This window comes from Pipistrellus kuhlii, unplaced genomic scaffold (genome assembly GCF_014108245.1).
Source record: "Pipistrellus kuhlii isolate mPipKuh1 unplaced genomic scaffold, mPipKuh1.p scaffold_m20_p_14, whole genome shotgun sequence".
Taxonomy (NCBI): Eukaryota; Metazoa; Chordata; class Mammalia; order Chiroptera; family Vespertilionidae; genus Pipistrellus; species Pipistrellus kuhlii.
This window is the reverse complement of record NW_023425449.1, coordinates 39926297-39949302: the sequence shown is the minus strand read 5'-3', so window position 1 is coordinate 39949302 and position 23006 is coordinate 39926297. Positions and strand designations below refer to the sequence as shown.

At 39.1% G+C, this 23006-nt stretch overlaps 1 protein-coding gene across 5 annotated transcripts in view; it reads right to left on the bottom strand.

Annotated features, from left to right (window-relative positions):
- NSMCE2 (NSE2 (MMS21) homolog, SMC5-SMC6 complex SUMO ligase) overlaps positions 1–23006 on the bottom strand; it is a 218461-nt gene that overhangs the window by 120415 nt on the left and 75040 nt on the right. For all 5 annotated transcript variants that reach the window (XM_045581524.1, XM_045581525.1, XM_045581526.1 and 2 more), the window contains one exon: positions 13069–13222. In XM_045581524.1, the coding sequence (XP_045437480.1) occupies positions 13069–13222 (154 nt within the window). The remainder of the gene's footprint in view (positions 1–13068; positions 13223–23006) is intronic.

Genomic DNA, 23006 nt, shown 5'->3' with positions numbered 1-23006 from the left:
TCTTCTCATTCCCAGGAGGAGTCCAAGTACCTGCCATGGAATATTTGTCCCCCTTGGTAGTCTCCAGTTCTTTCCCCTAACATATAGGAAGCCCCGGATCCATGAGAGGTGCTGTTCTAGGCATCTCGGAGGGTAGCAATCAAAGCAGACAAGTACCTGCTCTCACTGAACTGACATTCTAACCAAATGCAAATACCTAATAAAGACGGAAGAAATCCCATAATAACGATAATGGATTAATTTATCAAATTCCGAAAACTGCATTATTTTATTCTTTTTAATAAGCTGACCATTTATTTTAGAAAACGCTACTCAACACCTTTCACCACCATCCCCCTACTCTCATTTCTTCCCCAAATTTTGCACGTCAAGTTCTAAGAGCTTGCGATATCAAGTGACCAGTGTCACACCCAAGACATTAACTAATTGCCTATGTTCCTGTGCCTAGCACAGTGCTCTGCATATGGAGGTGCCTGCTCACTACAAAATATTTTTTAAATATGTCATCAGCTGATTAGCAAAAAAGCTAACTTAAATAACTGGGCTCAAACAGCAGAGCAGATGCTCTCCAATTAAATCCAGGGCATATCCATTAGAAACTCCCCAGCATACTAGAGGCCCATAGAGCACTCAGTGATAGCTGCAGCTCCATTACATCGGCTATTCTATTTGCTCATAAGAAATACATTTCACCAGACACAGGCTGGTCCATGATGTGAACAGTACTGTTCTTTCTACTTCCCTATCAGGAAAAGGTTGCCAAAACCAATACTGTACTGAAAACTGATTTGTTACCTTATCAACATTTGTTCACACTCTTATCCACGACAGAACATTTCTTACCCACTTGAAAGTCTAGCAATATTTTACCTTCACTAAAATGTCTTAATGTTTTAAAACAAAATAGCTAAAACACTCTGAGCTGGTTTCTTTTAAGAATTAATGCCAACTGTTAATAACTCATAGCATGTATATTCCCTGAAGTAAAAACGATGAAAGGAAATGCCTTTAAGCAAGCAAAAAAGAGTAAGTAACTAATATTTGGGGAGTATCCTAAGTTTATATCATACTTTCACTTTTTATTTTTAAAAATCTGATTTAATCCTTATACAACTCTGTGGATTAGGTATTATTAATTATTATTAATTTTACACATACTTTACAGAAAAGTAAAATTCCACTGATTTGATTTTTAAAAAATACAAACACACAACTATTCGAGCCAGAATCAGAATTTCTATTTTCTGATTCCAAATTCTAGGATCTTCCCAGGCCTGGATAGTCTCATCCTTAACACTGTTACCAACAAAGCTAAGTTGATTAAATAAATGAGTTTACAAAATATGATTTCATGACTAATATAAATTTTTAAAAATACAAGGTGAATAACTCTGAAGGACAGTACTTGAGTAAAAGAAACACACAACTATCTATGATCATTATTAAGGCTATCAATTATGCATATGAATAGGCACTTGTTGTTCTGTTCACACCAGTATTCTCAGCATACTCAATAAACTCTTGTTGAATGAATGAGTGAATGAATGCTAAGTACAACATGAAGTATAAAAAAAGAGGTTAGAGTTAATTTATACAGGGTGGGACAAAAGTAGCTATATAGTTGTTCACATGGAAAATAATACATTAATTAATAAGTAATAATATAAGAATAAACTTTGTGTTCTGTGTCCTCACAACTGTAAACCTACTTTTGCTCCACCCTGTACTGAAACCCAGGACACCAAGTACAAGTTAATTCTTTAGGTAATTGCCAAGTGACTTATGAGTACCTCTCTATGTTATGTATGAATGAATGTTCCTTATCTACACTAATAAATAGAAATAGGCAAATTGACTGTCACTTTGTGACGCCCACCAACCAATCAGAAGTGAGTATGCAAATTAACCTAATAAAATTGGTGGCAGCCCCACCCCCAACTGCTCTGGGCCTCTGAGTAGCATGCATGCAGGCATGGCGTGGCCAGGCGGGGCAGGACACCTGCTATCAGGGGGATGGCAAGGGGCATTCGAGCTGGAACGAAGACTGAAGGCTCTGGCCAGAGCGAAGGCCTGGGTCCTGAGTGCTGGAAGAAAACCAGTGCCAGCAGCCAGGTGAAGGAAGGCCTATTGCACGAATCCTTGTGCAACTGGTCTCTAATGAGAGAATAAACCGCATGAGACCTGGAATGAGAAGTCAGACTTTGTAGCCTCTAGAATACCTAGCTAAATAACCCTTAATATTAAGGTTAGTTATTTTCAACCCTGACTGTATATAAACATGACACGAGGAACTTAAAATGCCTAGAGCCCCACCAGATACCAACAAAATCTGAATCTCTGGAGGTGAGGATGCAACTCTCATCTTTATTTTTAAGATTCATAGTAATTTCAGTTATAAGTCAGTTCACTAGGTATCAAGTGATAGGTGAGCACCACACTGTAAACCAATGGCTCTCAAGCTCTGATGTATAGTAATCAGCTAGAGGACTTGTTAAAATTCAGCCCGGTCCCCATGGTTTTAGACTCAGAAAACCTGCATTTAAAACAAAATAGCTTTATTTTCCAGGTGGTACTCTTGCTGCTGGCGGGAACCACACTTTGAGAGCCACTGTTGCAGACCCTCTTAAGTGTTTCTTGAATTAATTACGTTATATGTATAGAAGATGCACAAATAGGAAAACATGAACATTACATGAAAATTTTAAATATACAATAAAATGGAAACTTCATGCTTCACTTGTTGTTGAGAAAATGTAAATGGAATCCATAATGAGATACCATTGCATACTTATCAGAAAACTAAAATGAAAAAAACGAACCTAAAATACCCAAGTGCTGGTGAGAGAATGCAGAATGATACACCACACTGGAAAACAGCTGTCAGTTCCTACAGTTAAACATATACTCACCAAGAAGCCGGCAATCCCATCCATAACTGGATATTTATCCAAGAGAAATTAAAACTTAGCCTATCTAATAAAGAAGAAATATGGTAATTGAACCTCATGCTGTTGAATAGATGGTAGAGACCACAGCCAATAAGGAGGGAATATGCTAATTGACTGTCCCGCCCTCAAAGATAGTGGAGCCCACAGTCAATAAGGAGGAAATATGCTAATTGACTGTCCTACCCACAAAGATGGCAGCACCCACAGCCACAAGATGACAGTACCCAGTTATCTCAGCCCCGCTGGGGCAGCAGGCATGTGGCCACTTTGCCACCTGCCTCCGGAGTCTCCCAGCCCCCTCAGCCCCTCAGCCCAAGGAGCAGGCAAGGCTCGGATGGCGACTGCCCAGCTGCCAAGGGCCAGCCCGAGGCACAGGCAAGCCTCAGATGGCAGCTGCCCAGGCTCCCAGGCTTGTGCTGCCGGCAGTGGTAGCAGCAGAGGTGTGATGGAGTGTCGCCTTCCTGACTGCCAAGTTGCCTCCCACCCATGAGGGCTCCTGGACTGTGAGAGGGGACAGGCTGGGCTGAGGGACCATCCTCTCCAGTGCATGAATTTTCATGCACCTGGCCTCTAGTATTCATGTAAAAACCATTACTGTTTTATAATAGCTCTATTCATCATGCCCCAAGCTGGAAACAACTGAAACATCCTTCAACTACTGACTAGATAAATCAGCTCTGGTACATCCACAGGAACACAATGCAATAAGCTGATGATAATAGCAACACTATAGATGAATCTCAAATGCATTCTGCTCAGTGAAAGAAGCCACTTCAAAGTCTGTCTACTGTATGATTCCATGTATGTCACATTTTGGAAAAGTTACAATGATGGAGACAAAAACAAAACACTGATTGCCAGAGGCTGGAAATGGGGGGAGGTATCAACTACAAAGGGACACCCATTATATACATCTAACAATTATGAAACGTAAATCCTTCCAAGATCAGAAACGAATAACTTGACAAGATACTTATTTTCTGAAGTATGATGTAAATCATCCCAGGACACTTATGATTCAGCCTCCCTGTTCCAAGTGCAGGTTGCTTTCTGAGGACTGATGGCATCACACTCTCTCAAAATAAGCCACCATAAGACATCCACAGCTCACAGTTTGTGTTTAAACTTGCTGCTGACTCATTTCTCCCTTGATAACTGAACCTTTCTTTCCTAATAACTTTAATTATAGCCATCTCTTATTCTAAAGCTTCCCCTTTCCTTGGGAACGTATTTGTTATCCTTGTGATCTCCTGACTATGAGACACAGGGCAAATATGTCACCTCCAGGACCCAGTCTGCTAAAAACAGAACCTGCGCCTTTCATGCATTCCTCTCCTGCACAATGATGTCACAAAGATTAAGAGAGATGGTGCAAGTGTATGGGGCTATTGTTGTTACATTTGAAATAAATTTCATGGAATTTGTTCTAAGCTTGTAGTGCAATAAATATCCCACTCCTCTCTCGCATAACATAGCAACTATTCACACTGGAAGTAGCATTCCTAGGTACTACTTATTGATTTTTTTGTTGATGCCAAAACCATGGGATCTGGAAAAGGAGGGCCCAGTTTTAAGTCTCTCTCAACTTACTCTGTGACCTTGAGCAAACAAACCACTTACCTTTTACGAGTCTCAAGTCTTTACCTATAAAATGAGATTTTACCTATAAAACAACTACGTTTTAACAAGTCCTGATTATCATACATCCTCACCTCACTTTAAAGGCTAGATGGGGCACACAGTAATAAACTATTACATAATGTCTGATTTGATTCCTACCCCTGACCTCTGAATGGAAGTGACCCAGCAAGAAAGTCTCTCATTGTCATTGGAGTACATCAATGCGGATCCATGGAAGCCCAAACAAATTGTTCTCTACTTAAGAGCCCTATGACAAATCAATTTTTCAAGAGATGAAACACCTGAATTAAGAGAAAAGAGGACCACATGGGAGTGTTTTCAAGAGCTGTTATAATACCATTTCCCCGAAAACAAGACAGTGTCTTATATTAATTTTTGCTCCCAAAGATGCGCTAGGTCTTATTTTCAGGAGATGTCTTATTTTTCCAGGAAGAAGAATATGGTACACATTTATTGTTAAATGAAAATAAAGGAAATTTATTACCTGTATATGGTACGGAAGTACAGTAGTTGTCAACACAAACCAGACAAACTGTGAATCCTACAGTATCAAGAATTTACTCATTTATTCAGTGACAATCATGTCATCTTCTGGAACATCATCATAACAATCCAATTCCTGAATTTCCTGGTGAACTTCTTGTGACTCCATTTCTTTCAGAATCAGTGGACCAAATCTCTCATGTTTAGCCTGGGGGGGGGCCCTTATTTTCGAGGGGATGCCTTATATTTCACTCAGAAGGAAACCTGTAAGTAGGTCTTATTTTCAGAGGATGTCTTATTTTCAGGGAAACACGGTATATAGGGGTAACAACATGAGCTTTGAGTTTCAGCACTTGTGGACTCAGGGAAGTTATATTACTTCTCTTTGTATATTTTCTAATCTTTAAAATGGGCTTGTGAGAAATCAACAATAACGTATATAAAGAATGTAAGCTCCAGAGGCTGTGCACAGATAGACACTCAAATCAATGCTGCCTATAGTTACACATCAATTCAACAAGCACTCATTAAGTACCATGTGGACTAGGCACCACACAAAGCCTGGCTATCACTTTTATTATTACTAATTTCCAAAAGGTCTAGGGCAAATCTAAGGTGATGACTGAGTATATTGATATCTTATTGCTCTTTTTAAAGGGCATATAGAAAAGCTAATTTCTCACCACGAAGGAGCTCTCTGATAGTTTAAGGCTTTGACTAAAATTCCAATATGACAGAGTCAATCTATTTTGCATTAATCTATTTTTTTCACTTATTCAATTATTTATTTGAGACTCAATCTGCTTTAAAATATGAACATTCCTGGAAATTAAATAAAACAGGAGGATAGTCACAATCCTCCCTGATGCCTACCTCTATCTTTGGTACTTCCTGTCTGCTGGTTCCATGGTTATAAACTTGGAAATATCACATTACTTCTCTGAAGCAGCTTCATCATTAAGGTGAGAAGGGTACCATTTAGCTTCACTGATGTAAATAAAAACATTTGGGGAAGAGAAACTCTATGGGGTAAGAAACACCAAGAAAGCAGAAAGGAGGAAAGAGACACAGAAAAGCATCAGAGGTTGACTCGGCGAAGAGGAAGAGAGATAGAAGCAAATATACAAGGAATAAAAAATTTGCATGGGACAGAATTTCACTCAATGAGCATAAGTCCTCAGGCCAGGGATGCAATCCAACCTGAAAGGTCAATCTCTGTTGTGAAATGTATGGTTTTTAGCATTTCCCAATAATTATGGTCACTGAACAAGTAAATGGTGATGGCTTCATCAATATCAAGGAATAAAATGAAGACCAACGGAGGGCCACAGAGGTGATAAAGCTATCTATAGAAGAGCCAGAAAAGTTAATTTTTAATAAATTTTGTTAAATATTCTCCAAAGCAGTCACATTTGAAGTAAGCCATCCTCAATTCCTGAGCATAATGCTACCGTCATTAAAAAAAAACCACAACTGTCTATTGCTCTATGCACCATACATTTACACCAACACATCACTGTAAAAGACCGTGTACACAAAATCATTGTTGATTTTTTTGAGAAATTTAAAGGATTGTTTTCAGATCCCAATCCTATAAATGCTAATTTTCTTCTCATTATTATTCTCTTCTTTACTGATGATAAATTACTGACGGGAAAAGGAGTTTTAGCACCAGAATGCCTTAACTAGGTTCTAACCCTATCATTCTAGTTAATAATTCTGTTCTGTAAATACTATCTGAACTCTGGGTATGTGAGGAACAAAAGGAATATAGAGGTGAGTAAGAACTATATTCCTCCTTAAAGGATCTTGGGTTTTAGTTAATTGCCAAACAGCAATACAGTGTTTGGATAGACAAAAAGATATTTACAGTGGGAGGTTATATCAGGATTAAGTCAGGTTGGACAGCACTTTGCCCAGTTTAAATACACTCAACATATTTCTAGGCACAGCCAAATGTTTTCCCTTTTGGCACTACCTTTGTGTCTTTATCTCTTTTCTTCCAGGTCTAAAAACTCACACACACCTTCCCAATCTTCAAAGGTGCGAATCTTCTCTATAATCTCCCCCAGTGTCCATCAGCATCTGGGTTAGGGGCTCCCACACATGGCTCCTCACCACAAAACCTCCATCTACTTTTCCACAGAACCCATGAGGCCCACTCTACATTTCCAGTGACACAGAATGCACATTATGGCCTTACTTTGAAGTATCTTGAAAGCAAAACCATCCCTTTCTCTGAAGAAATTATAATCTACTGTTAATTGGCCAAATTAATGCTAATGTCCCTGGTTAAATGCACAACAAGGCACTAAATTATGAGACAGTTAAATCAAAGGTCACAAACTGACTGTTTTGTTTGCACAGTGTTTTGAAAACCTGCTAGCCAATCAGCTAGACTTCTGGGTTTTCCAAAAGAACCCGAAGATCTGGCCATGCCAGGTCCACACTCACTCACACCAACAACAGACTGGCACAGTGTCTCCTTTAGGCAGGGCATGAGATCTCTAGTCTCTGGTCTTCTGAAAATTCTTGTGACCATCAGGACCTGGGCTATAGATGCTAATGATTGCTTCATGTCTAGATGTCATGCTGAAGTTCAAGGAACACAGCAGTAAGCAAAACACAAAAGCCCCAGCCTTCTAGGAACTACCTGTGGTTCTGAATGGATGTTGAAGAAAAGGGAAAGCACCGCATTAGGAACAGCAAAGTGAAGGCATTTCATGTTCCCAAGGAACTCCCTATTAATGGGATCCTTGAGGAAAGTGAATGGCCACACCCTCTTATCAGTTTTGAGATCTAGATTGAGCATGCTTAAAGGGGAAGGTACATTGTTTATATGTGAGTCCATATAATTAAAAGATTAGAGTTTAAATTTATACACACACACACACACACACACACACAAACACACACACACACACACATACACATACTAGTATATCGATATATACACTACAAATGTTATTGTCACTGAAACTGATTTCTAATATTCACTCATGGAATCAAATATCTCCATATCTTATTTTCTGCATTTCTCACATATGACTTAAACATGTATATGGTTAAATTCAAATTAGTAAATTTGCATAAAAAAGATTATTCTTTACTCTTAACCTTTAAAAGTAGCAACATAACATTTTATTTAAGGTTATTTTAATACTAAAGATCTCAGATTCAGCCAAAACCAGTTTGGCTCAATAGATAAGAGCGTCGGCTTGGGGACTGAAAGGTCCCGGGTTCAATTCTGGGCATGCACATGGTTGCGGGCATATCCCCAGTAGGGGGTGTGCAAGAGGCAGCTGATCAATGACTCTCTCTCATCGATGTTTCTAACTCTTTATCTCTCTCCCTTCCTCTCTGTACAAAATCAATAAAATATATATTTTTTAAAAATATCTCAGATTCAGTCAATTCTATTTTTGACCACAAAGTGAAGCCCTTATATTTTGAAGATTTCTAAGTACCAATTCTTGTCTGATGCCCTTAACTTCTGCCTTGCTGACTGCACTACAACTTATTATGCCTGCTAATCATATAACAGGGAAATGAATAAAGGACGCCAGAAAGATTGCTTAATGACTTGAGAAATCTATACAGAGGTGTAGGCACATTCTAATTAAATTCTCCTGATGTTAAAATTGCAGGAAATGATAGGCTGCCATAGTGGAGACAGTGTAAGTGAAAAAAGGCAAGGAAGAGAGAACATTACCTGAACATATTGTTTAGATAAATTAAAATAGTCTCACCCAAAAAAGTCTGGCTACATCTTAAAGCCTTAAACCAAATCATACTGTTTATTTCACAACTTGGGTTAGTAAGAACATGATTATCATTTAGGAAAATGGAATTCTTTTCTGCGAAATTGTTCCCTAACTCAGTTTTCATCACCACCACCTTCATAGTCATCTTGTCTAGAAGTATACAAATTATCTCCAGCCAATCTTGCTCGATATGACTCACAGAATTAAAACTCAGAAAAATGGATGACATCAGTAGGAAGATGAGGCTACATATTAAATGACTCAAACCAAGGTCTTCCGGCTGCTAAGCTCATATTCTTCCCACTACGCTGTTCTAACTCTTTCTCAATAACTTAAATCTAAAGTAAGCCCTTTAGAGGCTGTCAAGATCCACTATTTCATTAGATCTCAGTAATAATCCTGAGAAGTATGGGCAGACATAATCTCTCTAATATACACAACACTTGGTACCCAGGGATAAAATGATTTGTCCAAAGAGGTTGGATCTAATACGTGGCAATACCCTTAAGACATAAGTAACTACAAAAAAAAAATACTGTGTGCTACTGAAGGATGTTACCTTTAAAATAATCATATCTTCAAAGGAGTAGAGTGTATCTGTTACATTTGTATTCTAGGGATGGTAAGTACTGGGTATCTGTACTGCCTCCTTCTCATCATAATCCTTCACACACTCTTTCCTGCTGGGTCTGAACCCAGCCTCAGAATCTTCTGGAAAATACAGCTCCAGGCAGCCCATATCAACTGACTGGCAAGATAAGCCACCCAGATAAAACCTGCATTCCTACCCTGACGCTCTTCATTTAGGTCCCACATTGTATTACATTGTTTTTTTATATCCTTTCCTTGCTTTTAATTTGATAATTGCCATTAATGGTTCTCACATTGTTTCACATGTGTATATATTGTATTCTCCCAGCACCAGGACTCTGCCTTTTATTTATCTCAGAACATCAACTCAAGGTGTTCTGAGTGACTGAGACAAATGTACGGTATTTATGGAAACAACTCAAGATTAAAAAACTCAGACCTGAAACAAAAAGTTGCCGTTGTTTCTGATTATGGCTTAGACCAGGGGTTAGTAAACGTTTCTGAAAGGGGTCACGTAATAAATATGAGCTTTGTGGGTCAGATGGTCTCTGACACACCACACAGCTCTGCACTGCAGTGTAAGGCACCCAAAGACAATCTGTAGATAAATGTATCAATATTCCAACAAAACTTCACTTGCGGACACTAAGGTCTGAATGTCCATACCATTTTCCCATATCACAAAAAAAGGATTCTTCTCTTGCTCCCAACCCTCACCTCCACCCATCACTCCCCACTCCCAATTAAAAATTAGAAAGCCATTCTTAGCTTGCAGGCCACAGAAAAGCAGGAGGCAGGCTGGATTCGGCCCACAGGCCGCAGCTCATGGGCCCTGGGCCTGACTCTGAGAAGTTCAAAGTGAGAATTTCTGGTGGTCTACAAGATCCAGCCAATAAGCCCAACTCCCTGTGTGTGACTGTGAGGCCGGATTTTCTTCTTGTCATCAATGACAAGAGAGTGAACACAGAAGCAAGTCCGAGGGTCCAGCTGCCTTCTATTAAGCCAGAAATTGAAGAGATTTGCCAAAATGTAAAACATCACTCTTCTCACTAATTATTTATGGTATTATTATGTGCATTATTATATTTCAGACACTCATAATGCTGTTTATGTTAACATGTAATGGGTTTATTACTGATTTTTAAATGGATTATTAGATTTTAAATACCTCAGTTTTGATTTCTAACATGAGGAATATCAGTAGCTATAACCCATGTGAACCAAAGCTCTCTGGGACCCTCAGTAATTTTAAGAATGTAAAGGGATCTTGAGAGCAGACAGTTTGAGAACTAACTGCTGACTACAGCTGGTTGACTCATTCCAGAGGCACTTCCACCCACCAGACAGACCACCTGATTTCAGTCCCCATCCCGACTTCTCCCCACCTTAGAGCTGCCTGGCATTTCTTTGATTAGATTCTGATTTGGTAAAAATTAATCCTACGCAGTTTACATTCTTGGATAATAAAGTCGGTGAAGACAAGGTGGTACCTTCATGAAAGGACCCTTCCGAAACGTGCAGCCCACAAACACACTTCAGCCTTTACTTCGCCAAACAGGCAACGAGATGGAACGATTCCTCCTCGGCTTATATTTTTAAATCTTAACAAAAAGTATTGTGATTCCTTGCCTCCATGAGAACATAGCTCAAAACAAATAGATTTCACTGGCTCCTTTATAAGACAGAGACCCTTTGACTTGGCCCCACAACAACTGTGGGAGCCCTCAGGGCAGCTTGAAATCTAAAGAAAGAAAATTCATCAGACCTGATGCCAGTTTGTGGCAGTGCCAATGATAATGCACTGTCGATTGTATTTGCAACATCTTTAAGAGAAGATTAACATTTGGTTTGTTCTGTTGTTTGAGATTTAAATTTTTTAGAAGAATATTTTAGGAGAAATAAGAGGGAAAGTAGTTTTATTTCCAGTGTTACCATAGAAGGAACCTTATATAAGGAAGCATTTCTTTCTATATAAATTAATTTGTCATAAGGTTGAGCCGTCTATCCAAATGGTGTGTACTGCTGGCCTGGGGAATCCTGTCTGCCCCTCAACTCCCAACCCTAATTTTACAGAGATTTAAACAAAACTATGATTTCCAACATAAATCATTTTGTTGAATTATACAATAGCTAGAAAGTGTTTTCCCACAAGTATATGACTCTAAAAATCTCTTAAGGAATAATAACTTTGTAAATACCGAAAAAAAAAAAAAAACCTTATATTTTAGGATATTTCTCTTCAACCTGCATTATAAAATACAAAAAGAAAAAAGAAACACACACACACACCAGGAATTATAATCAGATACTAAATCTGTCATAATTTGTGATATTGGCTCCAACTAGTAAAATAAAACACGTTTGGCTATTTTGAATAACACCAAAACTGAAATTCACTAGCATCTTTAAGATCAGAAAGCCACTAGCAAATTATTACCTGTTTAGGGGATTACTACTCATCTGGGCAAGAGTGCAAATTATATTAGAAAGATTTTGGTAGCTGTGATGTGCAATGAAGAACAGAAAATAGCCTTAAAATGTGGGGAAATGCTTACTGTATAAATCTACAGTAAAAGCAAAAGTCTCACCATGATTGCAAAACATTCAAAATTGTGAAACTTAATCTGTAAAATAGACAAAAGTAAACCAGCTTCCTCAGTTAGTTTTGAGATCTCAGCATCAACTTAAAGAAATTGCTTATATTTAAAAGAAAGCCTATTTCAAAATACAAATCCCTATACTTAGTACAAATAAAGTCATAAATTGGTATGTCATATCATACAGCATTCCTCTTGTTTTAAGTGTATGCAAATGAAGTTTTTAAAAAAGTGACTTGCTCCACTCTTCAATTCTTTAAGCAATAAAAGTGCCTCATGCCAAAAATAATAAAAGATAACTGATACTAAGGTAAAAATAGTCAAATTACATAATGTCGGTATGTGAATTTCATGAGGAAAAAAGAAAACATAGATATGTATACTTCACTGAGTAGAAAAGATATATTGCTTCTGGCAAATACTGACTACAAAACTTTTCCTATATGATAAATCATTTTTCCCATTCTCATTTTAAAATCAAAATTATGTTAATTAAAAAACCTAAGTATAATAAAGTTGATTAGAAGGTAATAAATTTTAAAATCATATGGGATTTATACTACCACAAAGGTAGAAGGGATCAAGAGAATTTTGGTCCATATATGAGAAGAAAAAATAACAGTCTAAATAAATATTATTTCTACTATTCCAAAGCAACAAAACTAGAATCAAGTATACTTATTTTAAAGCTTGGCACAGCAGTTTAAAATTTGAAAAACACCTTGTTATTTTAATAAAATAATTTTCAGTATTATTTCCCCCCCTATTCCCCTCCCCAGCACGGGGACAACACAGTGTAAGTTTCTGTAGCTGGCGGGGAATTTTCTTAGCACTTTGTGGAAACTGTTGGCTTTCAGAAACAGGCAGGCTGATTTGAACCAAAAGTTAGACAAACATAGAATTGCAACAACAATAAAAAGCCATTTAGGAAGAGGATCAAGCCAAGCAGATAAGCAAACTTCATAAAATCAGCTTTCTGGGACTGTCCATCAATTCAGTTCCCTAATTTCAAAAAGCCAAGCAAAGCAGAGCATGCTGACTTACATTGCTTCTTCAGTTCTCTCAGCTGTTGCTTAAACTGCACATATTTTTCATTGTTTTGAAAGTCTGCATCAGAATTCTTATTCTGTAAAGCCAAAAATTTCTTCTCCACCAATAACTTTAGATCTGGTATGTTTTCTGGACGCTCTTCTTTTACCTGACAAAGACAATAAAACTATCTTAGTTAAATGTTATCAACAACACAGTTTTGTAACATTATTTTTACTTCATCTCATTCAAATGAAAATATAATGAGGAAGAAAACAGAATCCCCTCACTAGAGAACCAATCTGTTCCAAGGCAGATTGCTGGGGAAAACGGGAGGGAATCATTCATCCCACCTACTCTCCGCTTTCTTCTTCTTTATTTTGCTAAATTTATTGGGGTGACGTTAATGTTAATTAGTTAAAAAGATCATGTATGTTTCGAGTGTATAATTCTGTAATATTTCACCCATAGTCTCCTTCCATCACCCACTTTGCCCTTTCAACTTCTCCCCTGGATAAGCACTTTACTGTTACCTGTATCAATGTGGTTGTTTTGTTTTGTTTTGTTTGTTCACTTGTTGCTTTCTGTTTTGTTTTTGTATTTTGTTAATCTTCACAATAGGATATTTTTCCATTGCTTTTAGAGAGAATGAAAGGGAGGGGGAGAGAAGAGAAACACTGATGTGAGAGAGACACACTGATTGGTTGCCTCCGACAGGAGCCCAAACTAGGGCTGGGGATGAAGCCTGCACCCGAGGTACGTGCCCTTAACCACAACTGAAACTGGTACCCTTCAGGCCCCAGGATGACACTATCCAATGAGCAACACCAGCTAGGGTTGTTGCTTTGTTTTATATTTCACATAAGTGAAGTCATGTGGTTCTTGACCTTTTCTGACTTATTTTACTTAGCATGATACCCTCAAGATCCATCCATGTTGTCACAAATGGCAGTATTTCATCTTTTCTTATGGCTGAGCGGTACTCCATTGTGCCCTAACTTACCGTCTCCCGACAACTACTGAAGAAAATTGGCACATAGCCCAACGCTGTGAGCTCCGCTGCACCAGGGCCTGCCACCACGTCTTCCTTTAACCCAGGTCTGCTCGGCGCCCTCCCCTGCTTCCCTGCAGCTACTCCCCTCTCCGTTCTCAGCACTCCTCCTCTCTGCCTCTGCATCAGCAGGTCAGAGTGGCTCCAACCTCACAAAAGAAGTTGAGACTTTAACCTTGAATTTCACCATCTGCTGCCACAACAAGGAATAAATGTCTCCTTTCTGTTCAAAGCTAAATTCTCAATCTATGTTCTTGGTTTTCCTCCCAATATTTATTATAAAAATTTCAAACATGTGAAAACTTGAAAGAATTGTATTTAACCATTCATCTACTTTCTGGATGCCACAATTAATGTTTTGCTATGAGTGCTTTATCACACATCTATTTATCTGTGTCCCTCTATCCTCAACCTTGTTTTCAAATTCATTCTAAATTCCATCTTCTTTATCTCCTTCAGAAGAAACTTTCCTCTGTAAGTGCCCAAAGCCTTTACATTGGTTGTTTACACCCATCTTTAAAGCAAACAACCTCTCTAGTCCCTGTCCACTCCCTTGCTATTTTTCTCTCCAGGTCCAGCTCCTTGAAAAAAAATCATCTGTACCCATTGTCTCTGCTTCCTTGCCCTCACACATGACCCATCCCCATTGCTGCTGGCACCCACTTCTCTCGGTGGCTCTTCTTCAGCCCTTCATAATGGGCCCCTGGAATCACTGGCTGTTTCCTGATGCTCCTGCCACCAAGTAAAATTCACCAAATTCTCCCACGTGCCCTGATATGCTCTGGACAGAGTTCTTCCCCAGCCCCTGTAATATTCAATTGCACTTATTTTTACATGTTTCTCTTCCCTAATAACATGTAAACTCTTTGAAAGATGTCTCATTTATCACTGGGTTCCCAGGGCCTAGCAAACATCTGATTCACTCCAAATAGATTTACCCATTAAAACCCACATTTTATCAACTGTTAATAATTATTACTAGAGTATAAAACATACTTTCTGAGCTGGAAGATAACTTGGAGATCATCTAACCTGGATATCTACCTTCTTCAATTTCATAAGTAAATAAAGTGATACAGAAAGAAGTTAAATGATTTCTCTACTATCATCCAGTCAGTTAGAAGCAATGTTAAGACTATAAGATAGATACAAAAAAATTCTTGGTATTGATATAATCTTGCTTAATCGCTATGCATTTTATTTTATTTTTTAATATTTTATTGATTTTTTACAGAGAGGAAGAAAGAGGAATAGAGAGTCAGAAACATTGATGAGAGAGAAACATCGATCAGTTGCCTCTTGCACACCCCCTACTGGGGATGTGCCCACAACCAAGGTACATGCCATTGACCGGAATCGAACCTGGGACCCTTCAGTCAGCAGGCCGATGCTCTATCCAATGAGCCAAACCAGTTAGTGTTGCTATGCATTTTAATTAGCTAAATCAAAAATGAAAATTAAGTATAAAATCAAAATGCCTAAATTTATATTTATAGTACAGGGTGAAGGAATTGATTGTGTTCTCATTGCACTGATGAAACTCAACCAATGCTGGACCCACCAGCAAAGAGAGCTGTGGAAACAAAGAGAGGCTTTAATGACAAGTCTTATATGTAATTTAAAAATTTAAATAAGCCGAACATTCCACCCCAAAGCAACAGAATATACATTCTTCTCAAATGCACATGGGACATTCTCAAAGATAGACCACATTTTGGGACATAGGCAAAGTCTCTTCAAATTCAAAAAGATAGAAATCATATCAAGCATCTTCTCAGACCATAATGGCATAAAACTGGAAATTAACTACAATAAAAATAATCCAAAGAAATCATACACATGGAGACTAAACAGCATGCTATTAAACAAGGACTGGGTTACCAGAGAAATCAAGGAAGAAATTAAAAACATCCTGGAAACAAATGACAATGAAAACACAACAATCCAAAATCTATGGGACACAGCAAAAGCAGTTTTGAGAGGGAAGTTCATATCCTTACAAGCCTATTGCAAAAAACTAGAAAAAAGGGTAACAAATGATCTAACTCTACAACTCAAAGAGTTAGAAAAAGAGCAACAAGAAAAGCCCAGTGTAAGCAGAAGGAAGGAAATAACAAAAATCAGAGCACAGATAAACGACATAGAGACCAAAGAAACAATACATAAGATCAAGAAAACCAAGAGCTGGTTCTTTGAAAGGATAAACAAGATAGATGGACCTCTAGCTAAGCTAACCAAGAAACAAAGAGAGAGGACCCAAATAAACAAAATCAGAAATGAAAGAGGTGAAATAACAACAGACCCCACCGAAATACAACGGATTGTTACAAAATACTATGAACAACTCTACTCCAACAAACTGAACAACCTGGAGGAAATGGACATATTCCTAGAAAAATACAAACTTCCAAAACTCAATCAGGAAGAATCTAAAAATCTCAATAAACCAGTGACTTGGGAAGAAATTGAAACAGTCATCAAAAAGCTTCCAGCAAACAAAAGCCCAGGGCCAGATGGCTTCACAGGAGAGTTTTACCAAACATTCAAGGAAGAACTAAAACCTATCCTCCTCAGACTATTCCAAAAAATCCAAGAGGGAGGAACACTTCCAAACTCCTTCTATGAAGCCAGCATCACCCTAATACCAAAGCCAGATAAAGACAACTCAATGAAAGAGAATTACAGGCCAATATCCCTCATGAACATAGATGCCAAAATCCTCAACAAAATTCTAGCAAATCGACTCTAGAAGAACATCACAAAGATCATACACCACAATCAAGTAGGATTTATTCCAGGAATGCAAGGATGGTACAATATCCGCAAATCAATAAACGTGATACATCACATAAACAAATTGAAAGATAAAAATCATATAGTCATATCAATTAATGCAGAAAAAGCATTCGATAAAATCCAACACCCTTTTCTGATAAAAACTCTTAACAAGGTGGGAGTACAAGGATCATACCTCAACATAATAAAAGCTATACAGAATAAACCCACAGCCAACATTATACTCAATGGGCAAAAACTAAAACCATTCCCTCTAAGAACAGGAACAAGACAGGGATGCCCACTCTCGCCACTCCTGTTTGACATAGTACTGGAAGTACTAGCCATTGCAATTAGACAAGAGGAGGAAATAAAAGGCATCCAAATTGGAAAAGAAGAAGTAAAGTTATCCTTATTTGCAGATGACATGATATTGTACATAAAAAACCCAAAAGACTACATTAAAAAACTAACTGACTTAATAAATGAATTTGGCAATGTAGCAGGATACAAAATTAATGCCAAGAAATCCATGGCTTTTCTATACACCAACAGAGAAACTGCAGAAACAGAGACTAAAAAAGCAATTCCATTTACCATCGCACCAAAAAAATTAAGATACCTAGGAATAAATTTAACTAAGGAAGTAAAGGACCTATATGCGGAAAACTACACGACACTGAAAAAAGAGATAGAGGAAGATGTAAGGAGATGGAAGAACATACCATGTTCATGGATTGGTAGGATCAACATCATCAAAATGTCCATACTTCCTAAAGCAATCTATAGGTTCAATGCACTCCCCATTAAAATACCAATGACATATTTCACCGACCTAGAAAGAACTCTCCAAAAGTTCATTTGGAACAATAAAAGACCCTGAATAGCCACAGCAATCCTGAGAAAGAAGAGTAAAGTAGGAGGGATCTCAATACCAGACTTCAAACTATATTACAAAGCCACTGTTCTTAAAACAGCCTGGTACTGGCACAAGAACAGACATATAGATCAATGGAATCGAATAGAGAACCCAGATATCAACCCAAATCACTATGCTCAATTAATATTTGACAAAGGAGGCACGAATATACAATGGAGTCAAGATAGTTTCTTCAATAAATGGTGTTGGGAAAATTGGACAGACACATGCAAAAGAATGAAACTAGATCACCAACTTACACCATTCACAAAAATAAACTCAAAATGGATACAGGACTTAAACATCAGATGGGAAACCATAAAAATACTAGAAGCATCCACAGGCAGCAAAATCTCAGACGTATGCCAAAAGAACTTCTTCACTAATACTACCCCTAGGGCAATGGAAGCTAGAGAAAATAAACAAATGGGACCACATCAAAATAAAAAGCTTTTTTACAGCAAAAGAAACCATCAACAAAACAACAAGAAAGCCCACTGTGTGGGAGAACATATTTGCAAATGATATCACTGATAAAGGTTTAATCTCCAACATCTACAAACAGCTTATACAACTAAATAAAAGAAAGATGAATAATCCAATTAAAAAATGGGCAATGGACCTAAACAGAACATTTTCAAAAGAAGACAGAAGGAAGGCCAAAAGGCACATGAAAACATGCTCAAAGTCACTAATTGTCCGAGAGATGCAAATCAAAACAACAATGCAGTACCATCTCACACCTGTCAGAATGGCCAACATCAACAAATCAACAAACGACAAGTGTTGTCGAGGTTGCGGAGAAAAAGGAACCCTCGTGCACTGCTGGTGGGAATGCAGACTGGTGCAACCACTGTGGAGAATAGTGTGGAGTTTCCTCAAAAAACTGAAAATGGAACTCCCATTTGACCCAGTAATCCCACTCCTAGGAATATATCCCAAGAAACTAGAAACACCAATCAGAAAGGACATATGCACCCCTATATTCATAGCAGCACACTCTACAATAGCCAGAATTTGGAAACAGCCTAGGTGCCCGTCAGCAGATGATTGGATCCAAAAACTATGGTACATCTACACAATGGAATACTATGCTGCCATAAAAAAGAAGGAATTCTCATCATTTGCAGCAACCTGGATGGAATTGGAGAACATCATGCTGAGTGAAATAAGCCAATCAATGAAAGAGAAACACCACATGACCTCACTCATTTGTGGATGATAAAGAACATTATAAACTGATGAACCAAAAGATAGATATAGAGACAGTATATCAACAAGTAGACTGTCAAATTACAGCGGGGAGGGGAGGAAGATCTGGGGGAGATAATAGATCAACCGAAGGACTTTTATACATGCATATAAGTACAACCAATGGACACAAAACTCTGGGGAGGGAGGGGATGTGTGGGAGGGAGGGAGGGGGGCAAAAAAAATCAATAAAATATATTAAAAAATAAATAAATAAAAAATAAAAAATAAAAAATTTAAATAAGCCCTAGCTGGTCTGGCTCAGTGGATAGTGTCAATCTGCAGACTGAAGGGTTCCAGGTTCGATTCCATTCAAGGGCATATGCTTGGGTTGTGGGCTCAATCCCAGTACGTGGTGTGCAGGAGGCCACCGATCAATGATTCTCTCATCGCTGACATTTCTATCTCCCTCTTCCTCTCCCTTCTTCCTTGAAATCAATAAAAATATATTTTTAAAAGTTTTTTTTATTAAGTCCTGTAAGGCTAAAGAAACAATAAAGCTCAATTTGGAAATGAGAAGGTGGAAAGGCAATTTATTAGTGCTTTATGTCTCAAGAATAAGAGCTATTACACATAGTGACTACTACACTCTACTCCTATACTAGATAGAACAAGATGAAACAAGTTCAAGACTGCAGCATGAAGAGTTCAAAGTAGATACAGAAAACAAATTATAAGTTCTTAGAAAGGAATCATAGTCTCTTCTTCTAGATTTATAAAATATAACCGACTCACATCCACCTGAGATGTTAATGGTAATACTACAAGCAGGCATACAGATGAACCTTCTCCGGGTCTTTAATGAGTTGAATTATTATTTAATCTGGGGTGATCAGAAAAGATCTGGTCTGAGCAGATGGTCAGTAAATACAAATGTTTTTTTCCAACACAGTCCCTAACTCACTCAACATACTTAATTTTACTAGTTCCACTACAAGGGAAAAAGAGCTGGAGAGAAGAGGGAGGGAACATAGAGGGAAAAGCATTTTGAGGTTGACAGCAATGGCAATCTGAAACATGACTAGGAAAACATGAATAAACCAAATTTAGTGATTCAGAGAACTTTGCTTTCCCATAGCCAGAACCTCAAGAGAACTGATGTACAGCACATAAATTCACAGCAGCAAATACCTTCTCTGGAAATCTGATGCTACCGTTGCATAGCTACTTATTGCACTCTAGCTTTAAAAACAATAACCTGCAAAATATCAAATTCATTATCTGTTTAAAATAATGCACTACATGGGGATCAACTATATTTTTAATGGTTATTTGCTTTGTTTGTATCTTGAAGAGAAACAGATACATAATCCCAAAAGGGAAATGAAAAAGCCATTGGTTGGTAGCCGATCTTAAGTGTTACAAGGTTTGAAAAGGGAAGAATATCCCTCATTTCCTAGGACAAATTTAAAATACCTCCAAGAACTTTGAGAGGGGAAGAGAGGATCTATTAGAGCCCAGGCCATTCCCTCCCTAAGGACAAAGCCTTAGATACAGGACCTGACAGTGAATTAAAGCACCGGGTGCATTAGCTTGCTAAGGCTGTCAGCGAGCCACAGACTAGGTGGCTTTAGCAGGAGAAATGATTTTCTCACAGATCTGGAGGCTAAATGTCTGAGACTAAGGTGACAGCAGAGTTGGTGTCTTTTGAGGCCTCTCGCTTTGGATTGAAGACTGCCATCTTCTTGTGTCATCACATGGTCTTCCTTCTGTGTGTGACTGTGTTCAAATTCTCTCTTCTTATAAGGTCACCGGTCATATTGGATTAGTGCTCATTCCAATGACTTTATTTAAACTTAAACCTAATTTAAAGCCCTATCTGAGGTACTGGGGATTAAGGAACATAAGCATTTTCAGGGAACACAATTCAGCACATACAATGGATTAATGAATTTTTAAAACAGAATTCTTCAAATAGCTTACAAATGATTAATCTTTATACCACTATAGTTTTAAAATGATAAAACTACTGAGAAGTAAACTTAGCAGGTATCATACAGACATAAGGAGAATTTCATACTGCCCTCGGGAGAGAATAAGTCAAGTTTTAATGCACCATCCACTTACCCATCCAGTACTCAGTGAATACCCTCTATGTGCTACCAGGGGTCCTCAAACTTTTTAAAGTGGGGGCCAGATCATGGTCCCTCAGAGAGCTGGAGGGCCGGACTATATGAACTACTAATTCCTACTGTAACACCTCGGCTGCGCTCACTGCCCAAAAAGCCTGGCGGGCCGGAACAGACTCCTCTGCGGGCCGCATGTGGCCCGCGGGCCGTAGTTTGAAGACGCCTGTGTGTAGCTAAACAGGAGGAGAGTCCAGAAAAGTTGACTGGGAGCAGATGGTAAACAACTCTGGGAGCCAGGCTATGCAAGTGAGCCCTGACCTGATAATCAGCAGAAAATATTTGAAGGAGTAAAGAAATAATACCATGAGAACTTTAAAAAAATTATTACTATAAGATGCCTCACAGACAGAGAGGAAGAATGAAGTTAATGCTGTATGTTAACTAATGGAAGAGAGGCTGGCAGTCTGGTCCAATTATAAATGCTATTTGAGAAGCAGAATGGCCGAGTCTTTTCGTGAGAAGACCAGGACTGATGATGACTCTAAGATGGTCAATATTTAATACTAGAGGCTCAGTGCACAAAATTCATGCACGGGGGTCAAGAGGGAGGGGAAGGTAATGTCCCTCAACCGGGCCTGCACCCTCTCCAATCTGGGACCCCTTGAGAGACACCCCCCTCACTTGCCAGCCTTCCTGATTGCTCCTAACCGCTTCCGCCTGCCAGCCTGATCACTCCCTAACCACTCACCTGCCAGCCTGTGTGCCCCTAACTGCCCTCCCCTGCAGGCCTGGTCCCCCCCCCAACTGCTCTCCCCTGCAGGTCTGGGTCCCCCCCCAACTGCCCTTCTCTGCAGGCCCGGTCGCCCCCAATTTCCCTCCTCTGCCGGCTTGGTCACCCCTAATTGCCCTCCCCTGCAGGCTTGATCGCCCCCAACTGCCCTGTCTTGCAGGCCTGATCCCTCCCAACTGCCCTCCCTTGCTGGCCTGATCGCCCACAACTGCCCTGCCTTGCAGACCTGGTCCTTCCCAACTGCCCTCCCCTGCTGGCCATCTTGTGTCCACATGGGCCTGTCATCTCTAATCACGTGGGAGCAGCCATCTTGTGTGTTGGAGTGATGGTCAATTTGCATATTCTTTTATTAGATAGGATTAGATAAAACAGAGGTCTGGTGCACAGGTGGGGGCCAGCTGGTTTGCTCTGAAAGGTGTCCCAGATCAGGGTGGGGGTTCTTTTGGGGTGTGGGGCAGCCAGGACGAAAGGTCTGTGGTAGTTTGCAGGCCAGCCCCATCCCCTGGTGACCCAAGCTGAGGCCCTGGTATCTGGGATTTATTTATCTTCTATAATTGAAATATTGAGCAGAGCCAAGCCTCCTGCTTGCTCTGAGGCTGCAGCCATTTTTGTTGGGATTTATTTATCTTCTATAATTGAAACTTTGTAGCCTTAAGAAGAGGCCAAGGCAGGACAGGGCTGGGGAAATTTGGCTTTCTACATCGCCGGGGGAAACTCAAGCCTCCTGCTCTCTCCAGCTCCGTGGCTACCGCCGTTTTTGTTGAGATTTATTTATCTTCTATAATTGAAATTTTGTAGCCTTGAGTGTACGCCTGGGCCGGCCAGGGTGGCAGGGAAGGTTGGCTTCCTCCATTGTCAGGGAAACCCAAGCCTCCTGCCTGCTGCAGCTCCGTGACTGCAGCCATCTTGTTTGGCTTAATTTGCATACTCACTCCTGATTGGCTGATGTGTGTGGTTTGTGAGTGTAGCGGAGGTATGGTCAATTTGCATACTACTCTTTTATTATATAGGATAGCCAACTAGCTACATAACATTTTCTTGGGAACAAAGGGGGCAATCCTGAATGTTTAACATCTAAGTGGAGTGATTAGTAGTCAG